At 36.4% G+C, this 21,191-nt stretch overlaps 1 protein-coding gene across 3 annotated transcripts in view; it reads left to right on the top strand.

The window, feature by feature from the left end:
- HPSE2 (heparanase 2 (inactive)) overlaps positions 1–21,191 on the top strand; it is a 670,247-nt gene that overhangs the window by 444,190 nt on the left and 204,866 nt on the right. For all 3 annotated transcript variants that reach the window (XM_047072673.1, XM_047072672.1, XM_047072671.1), the window contains one exon: positions 12,788–12,835. In XM_047072673.1, the coding sequence (XP_046928629.1) occupies positions 12,788–12,835 (48 nt within the window). The remainder of the gene's footprint in view (positions 1–12,787; positions 12,836–21,191) is intronic.

Genomic DNA, 21,191 nt, shown 5'->3' with positions numbered 1-21,191 from the left:
ACTTAAAGAGTAAAAACACATTTCTGTGGAAAAAGTACCATCAGAACAAAAAGATATCTTTTGAAACTAAACATTATTGCTGAAATTAAGTCCAATAAAGGTTAGACAGTGATTTCTTGGGTACAACACTAAAAAGATAAGTGATAAAAGAAAACGTTGATTAATTGGACCTCATCAAAATTAAGTTTTGTGCATCAAATGACACTATCAAAAATGTAAACACACAGAATGGGAGAAAATATTTGCAACTCACGTAACCGATAAATGACCTGTATCCAAGATTTATATAAAGTACTCTTACAAATTAGCAATAAAAAGGCAAATAGCCTATTTTAAAGATGAGCAAAAGGGACTTGGACAGACATTTCTCCAACGAAGATATACAGATGGCCAGTAAGCACATGAGTGGATGCTTAATATCATTAGTCATTTAGGGAAATACAAATCAAAATCACAATGAGATAACACTTCATATCCCCTGGGATGGCCAAAATTAAAAAGACATACAAGAATAAATATTGGAGAAAAGAAAAAGAATACAAATTGGAGATGTGGAGAAACTGGAACCCTCATACACTGCTGGTAGGAATGTAATATGGTGTAACTGCTTCAGAAAACAGTCTGGCAATTACTCAAAAGTTTAAACACAGAGTTACCATTATGATTCAGCAATTCCACTCCTAGGTATATACCCAAGAGAAACAAAATGTGTGTTCATAAAAACATGTATACAAATATTCATAGTGGCATTATTCATAATAGCCAAAAGGCATAAAAAAACAAAATACCCATAACTGATGAATGCATAAATGAAAAGTGGCATATCTCTACACTGGAATATTATTGGACAATAGAAAGAAATGAAATACCAATATATGTTACAACATGGATAAACCTTGAAGACACTGCTAACCGAAAGACGCCAGTCACAAAAGGCCCTACATTGTATGATTTCCTTTATATGGAATGACCAGAATAGGCAATCTATAGTTATAAAAATAGATTAGTGGTTGGGTAGGGCTGGTGGAGCTTGTGGGAAAATGGAGAGTGACTACTCATAAGTATGGAGTTTCTTTTTGGAATTAAATAGTCTAGAATTAGATTATGTATAATTCTATAAATATAACTTATTGATTTGTATACTTAAAGAGTACACTTAAATAAATTTCTATTGAAACATATCTTCAAAAAGCTTTTAAAAAGAATTATTTTAAAGAAGTGGAGGATAAAATCAAGAAAATCTCCCGTATGCAGAGCATTAGACAGAGATAGAAAATTTGAGATAAAATATTACTGTTTAGAGGATCATTTCAGGATACTCAAGCTGTCTTATAGAAGATCCAGATACAGAAAAAAAGAAGAAAATTGTGGTTACAGAAAAGAAGGAAAATTTTATAACTTTTATAATGTAAAAGTAAAGGAACAAGTGACAGAAAATAGATGATGGAAGTGGAGAGAAGAAATAAATCATACAAGGGCTGATATCTCAGATAATATATGTGGAGTCAGAAAATATTGTGTAAGCCACTGAAATAATAAACAAGGAGGTGGAGAAATGGGGTCTCAGTAAACCAAGAACAATGAGTTAACTCTTGGTTAGAAGGATTTAAGGAAGCATTTCCTTAAATATGTTCTGGTGAATATCACTTTTTGTAGGATATTAACATTATGTTGGGGGAGGGGGTAATAAAACATTGCATGCCCAAGTAAGTTTGAGAAATACTGGGATACACAAATATATTTTTGTGTATACACTTCCCAACACCTTTAATACATTAGTTTACATCCTGAATCTCCAAGAAGGGGATTTAGCACGCAAAATTGCTATTTTTTTTCTTTCTTTTTTTTTTTAGATTCAGGAAGAATTTTTATTGTCAATGGATGTAGAAATTTCAGAAATCTCCACTAACCACAATTGAATCTACAAATTCCATGAATTATCCAGAAGACATATACCCTAGGTTTTTTTTTTAATGATTTTTTTTCAATATATGAAGTTTATTGTCAAATTGGTTTCCATACAGCACCCAGTGCTCATCCCAAAAGGTGCCCTCCTCAATACCCATCACCCACCCTCCCCTCCCTCCCACCCCCCATCAACCCTCAGTTTGTTCTCAGTTTTTAAGAGTCTCTTATACTTTGGCTCTCTTCCCCTCCCCCATGGGTTTCTGTTAAGTTTCTCAGGATCCATATAAAAGTGAAACCATATGGTATCTGTCTTTCTCTCTATGGCTTATTTCACTTAGCATCACACTCTCCAGTTCCATCCACGTTGCTACAAAGGGCCATATTTCGTTCTTTCTCATTGCCATGTAGTACTCCATTGTGTATATAAACCACAATTTCTTTATCCATTCATCAGTTGATGGACATTTAGGCTCTTTCCATAATTTGGCTATTGTTGAGAGTGCTGCTATAAACATTGGGGTACAAGTGCCCCTATGCATCTGTACTCCTGTATCCCTTGGCTAAATTCCTAGCAGTAGTACACAAAATTTCTTAAACTTATTTGATCAGAGTCTTATTTTAAGAGACCATCTTGAGAGACTCGTGTACACTAACGTCTTTGGACTACACTGACTGGGAAAGTGAACCCTGATTTAGGTGAGGGATGGCAGTAGAGCAGACAATAACAAAAGAATTACTACTTGGAGAATTCAGAACGTGGACCACTTTAATAGTCTAGTTATCAGTGTACTTGCTTCCATTCTTTTCCTCTCCAATCTATTCACCACTCAGTTGTCAGAAAATCTTTTACAAACATATAATTCGCATAATGTAAGTCTCTTGCTAAAGACTCTTTAATGACTTGTCATTGCTCTTAGAATAAAATTTAATCTCCTTATCACATCTGACAAGGCTCTATAATGAACATTCTGGCTGCTTCCTAGCTCTTCATTCTTATTTTCTCCATCTTTCCCTTTTTCTTACTTCACTCAAGCCTCACTGGCTTTGTATATGCTAAGCTTCTCTTTATTTGAGGGCTTTCACAAGTGCTCTTCTTTCTAGAGTGTTCTCTCTGCTTGCCACATGGCTGGTTTCTCCTCATCTATCAAAGACCTTTCTTGTGTAATTTAGCTAAGTAATTCTCTATCAGCATACTCTGTTGGTTTTCTTTATGGCATTTATCATAGTTTAAAACTACGTATTTATTTTATGTTTATTTGTTGGTTAAAGATTACAAACTCCCATTATGAGGATGGGAAGTATGTCTGTTGTATTTACCAATGTGTGTGTAGTGCTGGCAAAAAGCCTAATGCATAGCAGGTGCTCCAATTTGTTGAATAAATGAAAATGGCAGTTATCCTAACATCTACAGAGTAGCTAGTGGAATATTCTAACCTGAATCTATGCTAGAAAAGAAAGCTAGACAGGTCCTTTAGCTCCCATGGCAGCCCAAAGAGCTGTGGAAAGCATTCTAATGTGGGCAACAAGGATAAAAGCAGAAGAGAATTAGGCAGCAAATAATGGCCTTCTCCATCACAGCAGACCACATGATCTATGCTATATGCTCAATGGTCTACAAACCAGAAACAGAAAAATTGCCTTTTTATGTCCAGAATTTCTATCTTGAGTTGTGTCAAATTCTTCTACTAAGCCTAATGCTGATTTATGGACTCCACTTAACACTTCAAGCATAGATAGTAATGAAGGCTCTATAGGTAAAGATGAAAACCTCTCTGTGTTCGTATTACTGGGGTCCCATTATGACTTTTGTGAGCTGTATGCATGTTTTTTACTTCATGGGTCCCTTTCTCCATAAAGACATTGAAACAACAGTCTGTTTTCTACTATGGTGAGTAGGATTAGGGAAAAAATAGCAGGATGGTGAAGAGCATGCACTTTGGAACTAGATGACACCCAGGTTAGTGACTCATTAGGTCATCTTGAGGAATTGTTTAAGGTCTATAAAACCTCAATCTTCTCCTCTATAAAATGGGACTAATTAAATTACCTACTCTTTATTTTGTTTTTGTTTTTGTTTTATTTTTGAATTTATTTGAGAGAGAGAGAGAGAAAGTTGGGGAGAGGGCGGGGGGGGGATCTTAAGCAGGCTCCATGCTCTGTGCAGAGCCCGATGTGGGACTTGATTCCATGACCCTGGAATCATGACCTGAGCCAAAACCAAGAGTCAGACGCTCAATCTACTGAGCCTATTTCTTAGGTTTATTGCAGAGTTAAATGAAATAATGAATTTAAAGTTCTTGGCGCAATTGACACCAAAAGGAATATCAGCCATAATTGTTAAGAATAAGTATATTTCAAGGATGGAAAGGTAGGTTTTTTTCCTGTTTTATTTGCATATAACTTTATGTAGCTTTCCTAGAAGTTTAGAGAATTGAGTTGAGATGGAAACGAGAAAGATTAGTTACAAAAACATGTCAGGATAATGAGGGTGATCACAGCTCCACCTCCTGCATAGAAACCACCACATTCTCATTTGGAGTGGGAAGATGCACAGCTGGGGACAATTTGGTGTACAGGGTAATTATTACAATGTTATTCCTAATAATTGTTCTGTTTTATTTCAACTGTGAGTTATATGACTTGACCAAACTACAAGAGGAGAGAACAATTTATTCCTCTTAGTTCCTAAGAAGAGAGTTTCTATCTCTGCCTCTAGAGAGGAAAGGCCCCCAGCAGCTGTTCAGTACTCATTAACAAGGAAACATTGGCTACTGCAAGGGTCTGCTCCCTAGCTAAGCATTGTGTTAGCGACTACTACTACTAAACTTTCTTTCTTTTATTTTTTTTTCTGGAAAGGACTTCTTTCTTGATTAGAGAAACAACCCAATTCCTTCCCTAAGCCCAAGGCTATCAATTATTGCCATTATGATGAAGGATGTTTTTCTCTTCCTCCAGAGTCAGAGAAGTCAGATGGGGATTAGAAAAAACATTGAAGAAGGAGGCTAGAGTCCTGGGACATAGACTTAGATTTGACACAGATGGTCTTGGAAAATATTCTTCTTCACTTCCTTTTTTTCCATTTCTTTTCTCATTTTTTTCTTCTTCTACTGTCCCTTAGAACTCTACTTTCTCTTCCAAGAATGGCCTACCCTAACAGGTGCTACTAAGATCAGAATTTGTCAAAGGTATGCCCTATGGTCCTGCTGCATTAGAAGCACCTAGAGAGTTTCTTTAAAATGCTGCATGTTTCTAAAGTTCCAGTGCATACCTACCAAACCAGAATGTTGGGTGATGGGACCTAGATAGGATTTTGAACAGCAACTCCAAGGCATCCTTTGCACACCAAACCATGAGAATCACTACCTTTTAGTATAGGAGAATGAGTTTTAATATCTTTGTTTTACAGATAAAGGAATGGAGGTGCACAGATGTTAAATTATTTACCAAACTCACATTTATTGAGTGTCAACAGTATACCGGGCAGTACACTTGTTCCTTCATATTATCTTGTTAATCTTCACAAGGCCTTTGAGAAATAGGTGCTGTTACCTTCCATTTGAAATGGTTTAGGGAGATTAAACAACATGCCCAAGGCCACATGGCTCATAAGCTATGGAGCCAAGTCTTAAATCAGATACCTGTCTGACTCCTTGGGCCTGTGGTCTTTCTACTCTATGGTACTTTTTTCTTGAATCTTCATTTTTTAATAGAGCCACATGATTTAGCATACTAGAAAAAATAGAATCCTTTCCCACCTTAGTTCAACACTGTTCACTCTTCTGGACTCAGCTTCATACCAAGGCTTGAGCTTTTGGAAAGTTTAGTTTTACATGTGAAATTTATCATGACATCTTGATGCATTTTTCCTTCTTCCCACCAGGCTCCACAGCCAGGGCAAATCATATCAGGCCTTCTTTGCTTGAATCCAAGCCTTTATGACTTCCTTAGCAACATTTTAGACAGTCAAGATGTGTCTGTAATAACACTCCCCTAACCAGCACCTTCCAGCTCCAACCACAGCCTTCCAGATCTGTTTCAGCATCTTCTCTCATCATCCCCCAGTCCACTGCCAGTTGCCTTCATTTTAATCAAGCAAGCTTATTTTGCCCTTATATATTATTGTCTCACATCTGCCTCCATTTTGTTCCAAACATGGTCCTATAGCCTCCCTCCTTTTAACTCCCCATTAGCAGCAAATAGGTTTCATCCTGGGGGCCAGTTCCAGGTAAGAGTTCCTGGCAACATGTCTTGAGAAGGATTCTTAGGTCAATTGTCAGATTAGTGAGACAGTATTGAGATCTATTACCAATATCTTCCATGGGCTCAGAAAAAGGGGGCAGCACTATACACATCACAAGTTCGCTATCTCTGCATGGTTAAAACAAGGGCTTTAGACTCCGAACTAGGTTTGAATCTCAGCTCTGCAACTTATTACCTGGGTGATCTGGAGCACAGTTTCCTCATCTATAAAATGAAAGTGATAATACAAAACTTACAAGGCTGTACATTATGTAAACCACTTACCAAATGCCTGTTAATCAATAAATGATAGCCAACTTTTTTTTTTCCTTTTTTTCATTCAAGTTTGCCCTTAAATTAAACCTCATGGATGTGACTTTTATTGGCAAGAAAGATTGGTTGAAGAATCTCATCCATCTCAAGTTCCTGTATATTAAAAAGCTCTATAAATCTATCAAATTGAAGGAATTGTAAGCCAGAAGGGAAGCCTAAATAGAGTTGCACTAGTTATTAAAGTCAATGAACATATAGCCATGCTATTTATCAGCTTACTGCCCATGTAATATTATATATAAATAGGAGTGGGGAGGAAAAGGGAAGTGAGGGAGAAAAAGGAAGAAGGAGGGAGGGAGGGAAAGAGAAAGAAACAGAAAGAGAAAGAGATGTATTAATATATCATTTGTTCTATGCAGTTCCTAGTATATATAGCTCAATATATAATTAGCTATGGAATAGTAAGTGGCTTTGGACCAAATAGAAGATGCCTGGTTTGCTGTAACTCAAGATGAATAATTTTCTCACAGGTTTTCCTAGGCTTTGTGCAGAATGGCTGTCATATCTTATTCATGCTAGTTACATAACCAAAGTTCTCTTTGTGGACAAGGGAAAAAAGATCAGACTGCCACAGTCATATTGAAGTTTGTACCTATTTTAGACATCCAGTTCCCTGTGAAGGATTTATCCTCCTTCCTGGGAGCAAAATTCAGAATCCAGTTTTTAGGGTTGCATTCTGTGGTCCAAAAGTAGAAATCAAACCCCAAAGACCATGAGTAAAGATGTGCCTTATTATAAGAGAGAGCTGTGATATGCCCTGGGAGAGAAGGCTCAACAATATTTCAGATACGTCATATGTGCAGGTGGATAACAAAGGAAAGAAATTCTCCCAGATTTGGGATCTCTTGGGGGAGGAAAGGAACTCTCACAATGAAAGGGGATATTTTGTTCTTTTCCATAGCAGCAGATTGGCTCCAATGGGAAAGATCCTCCCAATACTGAAAGGTCTGCCTGGCACTGGCCAATTTCCTTTGATATAAGTCCTTGCCCTTTCCCTCTCTTATCCTTTGCACAACTAGGTGTCAGCATGAGGGCAGACATCTCTTGTTCTCTGAGATAATCATCCAGGATTTCTGTCTTCATAATTCAGGTGTGGAGACATCCAACTTTGGAAAACCAAGATCTTCCCCTTTTGTTATTCACATCCTGGGTCATCTTTTACTTATACATTCATAGACCTAAATCTAGGGATTAGAATGGAAGTAGATGGCTGAAAATCCTTGGATAATACCAGACACTAAACGGAATTTCACTTTCCCAGTGGTATTTCACTCCTGACAGCACTAGTCTGTGTGCATGTTATTCCACCTCTAATATTACCATTGCTGAGCATTCTGCAGCTGTGTTGAAGTCACTCATTTATGTGGTTTGGGCTAGTTTCTGAGAAACACGCAGAACTAGAGAGCAGAAGAATCCATCAATGTTAAATTTGAACAAAGAAAATGATGATCTTTTTGGACTTGTTGCCTTCCACAGTGCCAATATAGATATAAAAACAAAGTATAGAAATGATACAGATATAGGGTAGTTACAGAGAGCCCTAATTTTCAGGGAAGGAGCATGGGGGTGGGGGGAAGCCCCCAGACTCAGTAATGTCTATTCCTTGGGGTTTTGTCTAATTAATTTCCTTTATGTGTTATTTCTGTGGTTGTTTTTTGTATTTTAGTTTTAAAAATATATATCAAAGACTTCTGAAAGCAGAACATTTCCCTCATTTGAGATAAATTTTTTATACTTTTCAAAAAATAAGGGTATGTTTGGTCATCTTAGTAGTATTTGGAAATGCATATTTTGTTTGACATTATTTGTGAATTAGATTTTTGCTCCTCAGAATAAGTGTAGAAATGCTTCCATATGTTTGAAGTTGTTTTCATCATTTGGCTAGGAGGGAAAAAGGAAGAACGTAGTTTATAGCAATTTTCATGTGAATACATATTTAATAATGGCATTTCCTCAAAGTTAGCTAAAACGGCTTTTCTATTGCTTCAATATACTACTAAAGATAATAATATCGTTTGTTTCTAAATATTACATTGTAATTGAAATATTCTTTAAATATAATGAAACTAAACCATATTTTACTATTTTGATTTCTTATACAAAATATGATCTTAAGTGAGGATCTGACTTTAATTTTTTCCCCCAAATAGCCACAAATCACATAGCATCATTAAAAAAATGCTTCAGTTTTTCATATACTAAAATTCTTTTCCATGTAATAAATTCGTATGTATAACTTAAAAAAATTGTTCTGTTCCATAGGTCTCCTTACTAATTCCTAATCTCTTTATTAGTTCCTAAGATCTCCTTTCTAATTCCTAGGAATGTTTTAATAATTGTGGGGTTTATGGTATATTTTATTATATGGTAGATCAAATAAATGTCCCTTCATTATTCCATTTTTAAAGAATATTCTTGGCTTCCTCGAGATGAATGTTAGAATGATTTTGCAAAGTTTCAAAAATATCTGCTGGGTTTTTTTATTAGAATTTCATTAAACCCATAAATTAGTTTAGGAAGGATAATTGATTTTCCTATCCAGGATCATGGTAGGTCTTTTCCTTTATTCAATTTAAAAATATTTCTCTGTAAACTATAATATTCTATATAAGGGTCCAATATATTTTATATTTAATTATAGATTTTATAGATTTTCTTTGAGGAATATGGGGTAGGTTGTGGGGGGAGAATATTAGCCTTACTTTGAATGTTCCTAACTCTAGTTTTCCCACTCTTTTTATACTGCTACTTTTAATAATGGAAAGTTACTTAAGGACTTAATTATCAACCTATAGCAGAACAAACTATCCAATACATATGAGGATCTCCAGATTATAGTATCATGAAGAACAAGTTTCCAACTTTTAAGACACCAAATTACATGAGTTCTTATTTTTTAATTTTTTAATTTTTTTTTTTGAGAGAGAGAGAGAGAGAAACAGAGTGCAAGCAGGTGAGGGGCAGAGAGAGAAGGAGACACAGAATCTGAAGCAGGCTCCAGGCTCTGAGCTGTCAGCACAGAGCCCAATGTGGGCTCGAACTCCAGAGCCAGGAGATCAAGCCCTGAGGCAAAGTTGGACACTTAACCCACTGATCCACCCAGGCACCCCAGGTGTCTTCTTAATTGCCTACCCAGCGCAGACCCTTTTAGCCAAGCAGGGCATTGATGATTTTTTTTTCCTCCTAATTTTCTTGTGAATGCATAGCTGTTATCATCAGTGACTATTTACTTCCAGTTCTTTGAGGCATATTCAAGAGAATTGGAATACATTCACCAACATCAGCATCAAAAGTCTGTTCCTGGGTTGCCCATCAACTTCTTGAGTGCTCCATCAGTGTTACTCAGTGGGTCTTTTTTCATTCTTACATTCCAAGCCTCCCATCTCTCTGCAGTCATCTCCTTCCTGTTTGTCCACAGCAGTACCTTTCACATTTACCATAGCCAGAGTGATCTTCCTGAAACTCAAATCTGATCCTGATACTCCCTCATTTGTTTAGACACAGGATAAATCCAACAAATATACGTGAAGAAAGAGCCAGCTGTATTTTGCAATATTTTGTTGGGTACTAGTCCTACAAAGATAAATAGGAGCTGGACTTGTACCTAGTTGTTAAGGGGGAGAGACCAGACTTGTTAGCATCATAGGCTAGCAGCTAGTGACCTGACCAGCCTGACTTCCTGTCATTCCCTTACCTGTCCTCTAACACCAGTCATGTTGGACTCCTGAGAACACACCACCTTGCTTCTACCTTGCTTTGCTCAGGCTGTTCTTATGTCTGGCCTGCTCTTCATGGCAAAATCCTACCCTTCTTTCAATGCCATATTCAGTATCATGTGCAGTATAAAGCTTTTCTCAATGTTTATCTCTCTTATAACACCAAAGAAGGTAGAGCTAACTGCTCCCTTGACTTGCTGTCCCGCAGCAGTTAGTTTGTACGAGTAGTACAGCAACAGAAACTCTGATAGCTGATGGTCTCTGGGTCTTTCTTCTTGGCTTTAGGGTGGTTGTAGTATGGCAGAGGCCCCTGGTCAGTCACTTTTGATACCTGCTTCATCATATTCTCTTACAAATAGGCATGAAATGCTCAAGTCTGAGAGGAAGCCAACAAGCAAAGAAGGTAAATTGCTAGTATTTTCTCAAGGCAAGAATTCAACTTATTATTATTATTATTATTATTATTATTATTATTATTTTGCATCTTAGAGTTCTACTGTACTTCTTGGACTCAGTGAAAACAGCTTGGAGGCAGCATAGAATCCTTGAAAGAGGGTAGGGCTTGGAGTCAGAGAACCTGGGTTTAGTCCACACTAGCTCTATGAATTTGAGCAAGTCACATAACCTCTACCAGATTCAGCCTTCTGCACCATAAATCAGAAATATTCACTACATACCAGGTGGTTTTGAGGCTATGTGAAATTATATCTACAAGAAGCTAAAAAACATCTTATAGTGATAAATCACTATAAATGTTAGTGTTATTTTTATTATGGTTATTTTATATGTAAATTAAGACAATTTTACATAAAATATTTCTATTTTCAAAATTTTCCAGCTTGTATTTATTGCTTTGCTTCGTCATGCCCTGCTTCCCAAGAAGTGCTACTAAGAGGGGTGGCATAACTCCATAAAAATGGGCTGTTTGGGATGTCTGGAGACACTATTTCTCCAGCCAGGAGAGAAGTTAGTAATTTGTATAATGGAATCAATAATAACCATCTTACCAAGCAAAAGAGTGTTGAGAATTATAAGAAATAACACATGTGAATGGCTGGTACTAAGTAGGTACTCATTCCCTTCAATCTCCATTTACATTTTGGTCTTACCCATCAAACCAATTCCATTCCTTGATCACGCCTATGTTCCATTTCCCATATTCTTGCTCCTGGACTACTAAATGGTACTGGAGAAAACAGACAAAGCCATACAGACAAGAACCAAGCTGCCACCTCCTCCCCTTCCCCTCCTCTCCCATACTCTTTCTCCTATCGACCCCATCTCCCTCTCCTTCTTTGTCATCTTTTATAAAGTTCACTGCAATGCTAAACAGCAGTACTGGCATCCTCTCTCTCTCTCTTTCAGTCCTGCAAAGATTAAGTACTCTTCCACCATCATGACAAAGCAGAGCCTCTGTTTGGGCAGCACATGGCAACCCCTTTGCCATGTGTCTCCCTGCCAGATTGTGCTGGGATAGGGTGGGATAGGACCTTCTTGACAAAACACTGTCTCCCTTCTTAGCGAAAGAGTTCTTTGGTTATGATGTATTGATGGAAAAGTGCTTCTGTCTGAAGAAGAGTTCCCCTCCAGGGTCTCAGGGTTGAAAGGAATATCTTGAAGAACTGAGAAACTCCTTTTGATTTCCTGTATCTGGGTGTAACTGTCTCAAATAGTAACAATGGCTTTGACAGCAGATGGCCTCAGAACATGTGGATGGAGATAGTGGAGAAAAGTAGGTAGTTGGGTCATTCACAGACTTGAAGTTTATGACACCTTGTGGCATCTGTGGGGCCTTGTATGCTTCTTCCCAGTTCTTTGGTTTTGGTAGAAGCATAGAAGGCTGGGGGATTAATAAAGTAAGGCTTTGCTGTGTGTTTTGTGAGGAAACAGGTCTGGTTTCCCTTTTGAGCTGAGCAAATGTCAGATGACACTCAGTCCTCTACTTCACTGCTTCAGAAATAGTTAGATGTCTCTGTGTTATATGTAAGTGATGAATCACTAAATTCTACTCCTGAAACTAACATAACGCCGTATGTTAAGTAACTAGAATTTAAATAAAAACTTGAAACACTAAAAAGAAAAAGATTTCTCTGTGTGGTATTCAGTTTTCTACACTCAGATAGGCATGGCAGCCATCCCTGGGGTGTATTTGATAGTGCTTTATACTTACATAACTAAATTCTGTTTTGCCATGCTCTCTTCAGAAGGAGAGGACTAAGGTTTTTCAAAGGCATCTATCTATTGTGGTATCATTCTGGGAAATGTTACTGTTTATTTGTTTCCTAGCAGATTTCAGAGTCTTCAGAGAATAGAAAATGGGAGAGAGAAATTTTGTTCATGGGGAAAGTGATGTGGAAGCCATCAGGCAAGGGCTTGGGAAGACAAACATAGAGAGCATGCTGTACTGGGGTCTTGATTTCTAGATGGTAAAGGACATGTGGAGAGCTGAAAGTACCCTTACCTTCACCTTCTGTATACTTTAACTTGCAGTAACTCCAGATAGGCCATAATTGTGGCTGTGGACTCTCAGCCCAAAGATTGGCCTGATCTATGTCTCAGCTTATTTTATTTGTTCTTTCTGTTCCTTATAGATTCATGAAGGTGGCAGGAAGCACAGTGGATGCAGTTACCTGGCAACAGTAGGTATTCACCATTTTTGCTCTTACTTATTATCAGCTACTGTGAAATGAGAGATAATAAGTTGTTATGAAGTTTATACCTGACATCTAATAAGCCACTCTCTATCCTCCAAGAGAAAAAGTTAAAACTAACTCCAAAGCTGTTCTTATGATGCATACTATCTCATGGGAATATAATTTTGTTTTGTTGTTGCAAATTTTTTTTAAAAAACACTAAAAGCTCAGCTATTATGGACACTTTTAAATTAATATGTCATCAGTGAACAGGTAATGGGAATCTGAGCATGCCACCACTCATCTGAGCTTTTCCTTGAGAATAAATTTCCTTAAGAGAGGAAGTAGTGTTCAATAGTCAACATATCATGTGAAAAATAGCAACACTTCATTATGGTAATGGCAGTGGTCTTAAATAGTGCCTAGAGTGTTACTAACATGAAGCAATTTTAAAAAATGGAATATGAAGGGAATGAAGCAGCCTCAAGAGAAGATAAACCCTAGTATTCCAGGAAGAAGCTTACAGTGGGAAAGACCTGTTACCTTAAGGGTATCTTGATTTGTAAAGATAATTATCAGATACATAAATTAATTTTAAGTTTCCTTATGGTATTTGTGCTGGCATGTCAGTATCTCACAATGTCTCACCAATTTTTTACTGGAATCTTGCCCTTCCTTTTTGTAAGAAATCTATCCCACAGCATCTTCCAGGTCATCTCTCATCTAATGTAGTCCCCACGGCTCAGACATGTGCTCCTATTCTGGGCCCTCATAGCTGTCAACTATGACCACCTTTCTCAGTGACTCTAAACCTGCCTACCTAACACATTTACTTCCTCTGTTTTAAGTGGTCACAATATCCTTTGGGATGCATGACAGTTGTGAAAGCAAGAACAGTGGATGAAATCTTCATTAATTATCCCAAAAGGATTTTTGACTGTTAGCAATCAATAACTTCAATCATAATGGAAAATATTTTATTAGCCATTTGTACTTAGTTTCTCTAAACATCAAGTTCTAAAGGTTTCCAGAAATTTTTATCCTCCTTCAGTTTGTTTTGTGAGTCATGGATTGAGTAGGTCTAAGGATCTTGTCTTCCCCATGTTTAAAACCCCTCAGTGGCTTCCCTTTGCACTTAGACAAAAGGCCAAACTCTCTACTCTGTCCTATAAGGAAGGTGCCTTGTGTTTGACCTCTGCTGCTTCTAGTAGTTTGACCTCTAGTACCACCCTAACCTTACTCATTCTGTCCCAACACCATAATGGTCTTTCATTTTTTAAAAGGTTCACATGCATGTCTTCCTCAGGATCTTTGTATGTGCTATTGTCTCTGCCTAGAATGCTGTTGTCCTATTTGTTTATGTGGCTAGCTCCTTCTCATCTCTAAATACTCAACTGACGTGTTATCTTCTTTGAGAGGCCTTCCCTGATGATCCTATCTGAAACAGATTGTGTTTAATTTTCTTTCTTAGCTCTTTTTTTTCCATGGTACTTTATACAACTTATATTTTTCTCTTAATTTATTATTGTAATTTGTGTGTTTTTCTGTTCCACCAGAATATCATTTAGTTCCAAAATGCTTATTTAGTCTATTGTTTATTGGGCCTTTACTGAGAGAAGATAACAATATTGATGATCATAATGTGGCAGGAACTGTTGTAAACCTTTTATGCCTTACCATAACTGATCTTCACAGCAACCAAATGAGTTTGGGGATACTTTTATCTCTTACATAACTTAAAGGAAGTTGTAGAAAATCCAAACATTACACAGTAAATGGCAGATTGTGAACTTAAAGTTGAGTCTGTCTCACTCCAAGGTCTATTCTCTTAACTGTTACTACTTTGATTACACAACAATGCTTTTTTTACTGAAAACATTACATTCTACTGGGCAATTCAAATTCTCTTCACTGTCTTTAATCAAAGGCTATCTGGATAATGTAGTGTAAAGGCTGGAGCTTGAAGAATTTGCAGTGTTTATAAGGAGAAATTAAGAGATCAGTGTATGAAAACTATTGGGTAAGAATGTAAGGCTTACTCAGTTACTATGACTGACAAGGAGGATTGGAAAAAGTTTTTCTTCCATATTCAAACACTTTCCATAGCACAAATGGAATGAAGTGAGCACAGTATTTTGTTTATAGTGGAGAAATAAAATTTTTATAAATATATTTTGTTTATTAGCTATTTTTAAAATATTGGCCACTTCTCAAGATAAATGTCATGTGTTTGCAACTACTCTAAAAATACCCCCCAAAGCAGGCAAGGGGTTGTGTTTCTTTTGGCTCCAGGACCAGCACTCATCTGGGGACAACCAGTAGCACCTGGAATCCACCATTTATCCCTTCCAGCCATAGTTTTCAATCAAGACTTGGAGTAGTCATGGAACAATTCCAGGAAATCCTGGCCAGGAGAATTCAATGAAAATTAAAGCCAAATACCATGTTTCTCTAACCCTGAGAAATGTCGAGGTGAATTTCTTAATAATGTAAAGAAATCAAGAGTCATTATCAGAAAAAATTAAAAGAACATAGAATTTGCCAATATATATCGATATATAGGTAGCCAAAAGAATCAATTCAGTACTGAAATATTGAGCTTGGAGCTTGAACAAGAACCCTGAGTCCGAAGTAATAAATAAATAGGTCTATATAGTTAGCCTGTTTTGATTTGAAAGTTCATGCTCTTGGATTTTGAGTAGAAGATACATGACTTAATGATTGGTCCTCCCCAACCCAGCAAGAGTTACTGGGATGAAGTTCCAACTACAGAAGTAGTGCAGTAGTTTGTATCAGTTATCAGTGCTAAATCTGGACCAAATAAATAATAAATAAATAATACACACACATGCACGCGCACACACACACACACACGCACACACACACTGGAGAGCAACCAAAAGGCAGCAAAAACTGGAAAAAGTTATTCAATCCTTGAAAGAAGTGAATGATACTAGTGAGATCTGTGGTTACTTAAGAATCCATGCAGTATGTTGTGGCTAAAACTCAAACAAAATACATGATTATATTGGTTTGAGATCTCAGAAGGAATCAGAAGGTAGAAATCTCAGAAAGAAGGAGCTATGGGCAAAACACCAAATATGCACATAAACTTCCTTCAGATCTTTGCCTGATCCATGAAATGTGCATATTCAAGGGAGACTCCAAGGAGCCTGGTAGAAAATAACAACTGGAAACCTGAAAAAGTTGAACAGTGATTTCAGCTGCAATCTGTCACATGAGGGACAGCTTGGAACTTGAATTTCACAGACTTAGAGAGACTTGATAAACACCTTGTGCTTTCCAGTGAAAATTAGGAGTTATGCCTCAGGAGTAAAGTCTTGTCCTGGGACAAAGGATTTTCCCTAATTCTAATGTATAGCCAAAACAGATTCACCCTAACAAAGCGTAAACTGAAGCTGCCACAAGTTGGATGATCAGCTGTTCATCCAACTTCCTGCTAGATCCAAAACAAACACTCTTCTGTTTCTATAAAATATCATCACACTTCACAGTATACAATTAAACAATTACTAGATATGCAAAGAAACAGAAAAATGTGACCCATGGCCAAAGAATGCGCAATAAATAGAAACCCTGAGATAACTTAGGTAATGGAATTAGCCCCACATTGAGCCCTCTGCTGTCAGAGCAGAGCCCGCTTCAGATCCTCTATCTTCCTCTCTCTCTGCCCCCCCCCCCAGCTCTCCCTCTCTTTCTCTCTCTCTCTCTTTCTCTCACTCTCTCTCTCAAAATAAATAAATAAACATTAAAAAAATAAAGAATGTTCATAGCAGGCAAAAACTAGAAACAACCCAGGTGTCCATCAGCAATAGAATAGATTAAACAAACTGTTGTGTATTCATACAAAGGAATGTGCCTCAGCAAGGTCAAAGAACAAACTAATGATATACTCCACAACATGGATGAATCTCAGAGTCATTATGCTAAGTGGAAAAAGCCTTATATTAAAAAGAACATTTATATATTGCAATTATATGAAGTTTTAAAAATTAGAACATTGCTTTTATAGGTTGTAGAGGGTAGGGATATAGATTGAGAGGGAAGGGCACATGAGGAAGTTTTTTGGGGTGATTGTAATCTTAATAGGGGATTTGGGTACATAGGAATGTGCATTTGTTAAAATTCATCAAATGGCATTCTTAAGATTTGTGCATATCATTATATATGTAAAACTTACTTAAGAAAAAGAACTATAAACAGATGTTAACTCTAGTTAACAATATGCCTGATAAAGTGTTGTCTACAACTTACTTTGAAATGCTTAAAAACATAAAATGGATCAATGAATGGATAGAGTGATAGATAGATTGATAAATGTGAGATAGAGAAAGTGTAGTAAAATGTTAATTGTAGAACCTAGGTGGTAGATCTACGGTTTTCACTATACATTTTATATATATATATATATATATATATACACTATATATTTCTACCTGTCTCTGTTAGAAATTTTTTATAATAAAATATTGTGGAAAAGCCTAAATTGTTACACTAAATAATGGTATCTATTATATAATACAATAAATTGCTGTGAAAATATTTATGTGAAAAACATAAGAATTGGGAAAATGCTTTTGTTAAGTGAATAAAGTAAAATATAAAATATACAAATCATACTTCAATAATATATAAAAATTCACATAAACTCAAAAGGCACTAATAGGTTAATAGTGTTTATCTTTAGATGTAGGGAATATTGAGACTCTTTTATTCCCATTTTTACTTTTCTTTTTTTCTGTAATAAGCACATATTGCATTTTTGTTTATAATAGAAACCATCAGTACCCAGCTCCACCCTTCTCACCCCCATATTCACCTCTCCAGAAACAAATGTCACAATTTTAGCCGCTTCTATTTGTTTCCATATTTCTAAACAACAGTCTGATGCTGCTATGTCTTGATTTTTTTTCCAGTTCAAATATTATCTATAAACTTCCTACTACGGAATATGAGAATTTAGCTCTCATACCTCTCTAGCTCTTCATACGCTGAAATACTTTACTTTCCCCATCTTCCAATATTTTATATTGAAGTATTGGTTAGATCAGAGTTCAGCATTCACATTTTTATTACTATGTAAATATGACTCATAGCAGAGAATGTAGTGTGCTATGGTTATTTTCTTTCTTTCTTTCACAACTTCCTGTTTTCCCTGGAGCTAATAACTGTCTCTTTTTCATTCACCTAGTTTCCTATTAATCTATCCCTAATTCATCCTTAAACTCTGTACCAGAGGGGTAAACCTCCTCTCTCTCTCTCTCTATCCAGACACCCCAGGTAGCCATCAGTTTCATCTTGTCCTGCTGTCCTGAAGCCATCCCTCCTCCTCTGATCCCATCTGGACTGGGTTGATCTCAGTGCTTCCTGAACAGCTGTTGTCCTGGGATCTCCCTTCACCATCATTGTAGGGATTCCTTTTGACTCTCTTTATTTATTGGATCCATGCCTTTTTTTGAGGTTTACTCCCTTATTTTGGTGGAACATTTTTTTTTCTAGGAACTTCCTGAGAAAAGATAAATGAGGGGTAAACATGTTGAGACCTTGTATTAGAGTTTGATTTATATTTTGGATGCATACCGATTTCCCTCAGATTTTGATGCTTTAATTCCATTTTATTCTAGTTTTTCCTGTAACTGTTGAGAAATCCGATGCCTTTTTAATCTCCAGTTCTTTTATTTGCCTTGTTTGTTTGTTTTTTTCTCTCTTGGTACATTTTAAGATCTTTTCCTTGTCCCCAGTGATCCTTTATGCAACTGTCTTTATATTCTGTTCACTAGATGTAGATCCTCTCAATCTGAAATTCATATTTCAGTTTGGGAAATTTTCTTGATCTTTTTTTCTTTGATAATTTTCTTCATTTTATTTTTTGTGCTTTCTCTTTGTGGAACTTCTGCTAGTCAGATATCAGGACTCCTCAAATAGTACTCTAATTGTTATATATTTTCTCTCCTTTCTTTTTCTTCTGTTTTCTGATAAATCTACTTAATCATCTCAATTTTCTGTTGAAATTTTCATTTCTGTTATCATATATCTAATTTCCAAAAGCTCTTTTTGTTCCTCAAGCCTTCCTGTTAATGACCTCTCCTTTACTTATTTACTTATTTCTGGATGCAGTTATCTTCTGTTTTCTCTCTGAGGATATCAACTTTAGGTGTTTGTTTATTTTGTTCCTTTTCTTCTTTTCTATTCCTTCCCTCCCCACCTTCATCCCTCCCTCCTTTCCTTCCTTCTTTTGTTTCTTTCTTTGTCCAATATTTTTTTTTATGATTTCTGTATTAAATTGTTTCCTCTATGTTCTTCTCTCCTTCTGCCATTTCTTTATTTTGGTTTTTGTCTTTCACATTAAAGATTTTCCTCAAATGTCAAATGATTCTTGGATCTCTACTCATATTTAAGAAAGAGGCATGTAAAGCTGATTGGACATTTTTTGTTTATGGATATTTCTTCTTAATAATGGGGGTCTATGTAGGGTGATCTGGCTGGGTTGTTACATTAGGGTACTCTTAACTGTCTATATCTGTTGGTTTTTTCTCTTATGTAATTTAGTTTTTCCAGAGAAGAAGTCTCCCTTCTCTCATCTCAGAAATATAAGTCAGCAGGTATTCTCACATTTGAGGAAGGGGACTAGATATCTTATTGTTTACTATGTAGCCTTTTTACTCCTCTTGTTTGCAGTATGGTTGACCCCACCTCAACTGTGCATGGTGTCTCCGACTGTGGCTTAATGGCTGATGTGCTGCTTTATTGGAAATGCAGCAGTTTCTTAACTGTGTAGGGGGCAGTGGTCCTCCAACATTTTTGTCTCAGAACCCTTTCACTCTTGAAAAACATTGAGTGCCCAAAATAATTTTTAGGAAAATCATATTTATAGATATTTACTATATTAGAATTGAAACAGAAATTTTTTAAATGTTTATTTTTAAATAATAAACCCATTACATTTTACCATAAAAAATGTATTTTATAAAATAACAATATTTTCTCAAAAACAAAAAAAATTAAGTGAGGAGATTGGCATTATTTTATATTCATGCAGATCTCTTTAATACCTAGCTTAATTGAAGATGTGCAGACATGTCTTCTTATATGTTCTATGGCAATATGTTGTTTGAGTTTAAGAATATGAAGAAAATTTTAGTGTGCCTGGGTGGCTCAGTCAGTTAAGCATCGAACTTCAGCTCAGGTCATGATCTTGCGGTTAATGAGTTCGGGCCCCACATCAGGCTCTGTGCTGATGGCTCAGAGCCCGGAGTCTGCTTCAGATTGTGTGTTTCCTTCTGTCTTTGCCACTCCCCACTCGCTCTCTGTCTCTCTCTCAAAAATAAATAAACATTTCAAGAAAATTAAAAAAAAAAGATTATGAAGAAAATTTTCCCTCCCAGAGATACGTATCTAGGAAAGGGAGGATTATTTGAATAACCTTTTTCAGATTATTATGGCTATTTTTCTAGATACTACACCAAAATTCAGTTAAGTGATAGTTTCCTAAAGGTTAGTTGTAGTATGAAATATGAAGCCATATCAGTGAACTTTTCAGACTCTGATGTATAAAAGAATGTCAGTCTTATGTTTTGAATATATATTTTACCCATGCATGATTCTGTAACATCATGCATTGATCATTTGGAAAATATTGCTTTACTGAGTTATGAGTTATACAGATCTCCCAAATGCTAACACATTTCATGATGAAACCTCAAAAAAAAAAAAGCATATTCATTAATATCACCACTGACCTAATCAGAAAAGCCTTGTTAAGGTTTGGGAAGCTGACAAGCTCATGATAGCAGGTACAAATATTCTAAAATTCTAATTTTCACCTAACAGCTCAAAATTTATAATCAGCAGCAAGTTCTGATTGTTTTCATTGAAGTGACATGCTTGTTTTGTTCATTTTTGAAAAAAAAAATATCTTCCAAATACCCAAGTCTGAACAACTAAAATTTGCCTGTCATTCTTTTAATAAAAAAATTGTCCTATGGGGGCGCCTGGGTGGCGCAGTCGGTTAAGCGTCCGACTTCAGCCAGGTCACGATCTCGCGGTCCGGGAGTTCGAGCCCCGCGTCAGGCTCTGGGCTGATGGCTCAGAGCCTGGAGCCTGTTTCCGATTCTGTGTCTCCCTCTCTCTCTACCCCTCCCCCGTTCATGCTCTGTCTCTCTCTGTCCCAAAAATAAATAAACGTTGAAAAAAAAAATTAAAAAAAAAAATTGTCCTATGAAAAACATGACCAGTTCAGTTTGCAACTCAGTTGCTGTTGAGGTGAAGTCTTTTATGTTTATTTCTATTTATTCACATAGAATATTTTTTAAATGTGTACTCAGGTTAAAATTTAATGAAG

Source organism: Lynx rufus, unplaced genomic scaffold, assembly GCF_022079265.1.
Source record: "Lynx rufus isolate CCGP_SWC_20201006 ecotype Redwood Valley unplaced genomic scaffold, mLynRuf1.p SCAF_11, whole genome shotgun sequence".
NCBI lineage: Eukaryota > Metazoa > Chordata > Mammalia > Carnivora > Felidae > Lynx > Lynx rufus.
The sequence above is the reverse complement of the archived record's forward strand: the minus strand, read 5'-3'. Positions and strand labels throughout refer to the sequence as shown.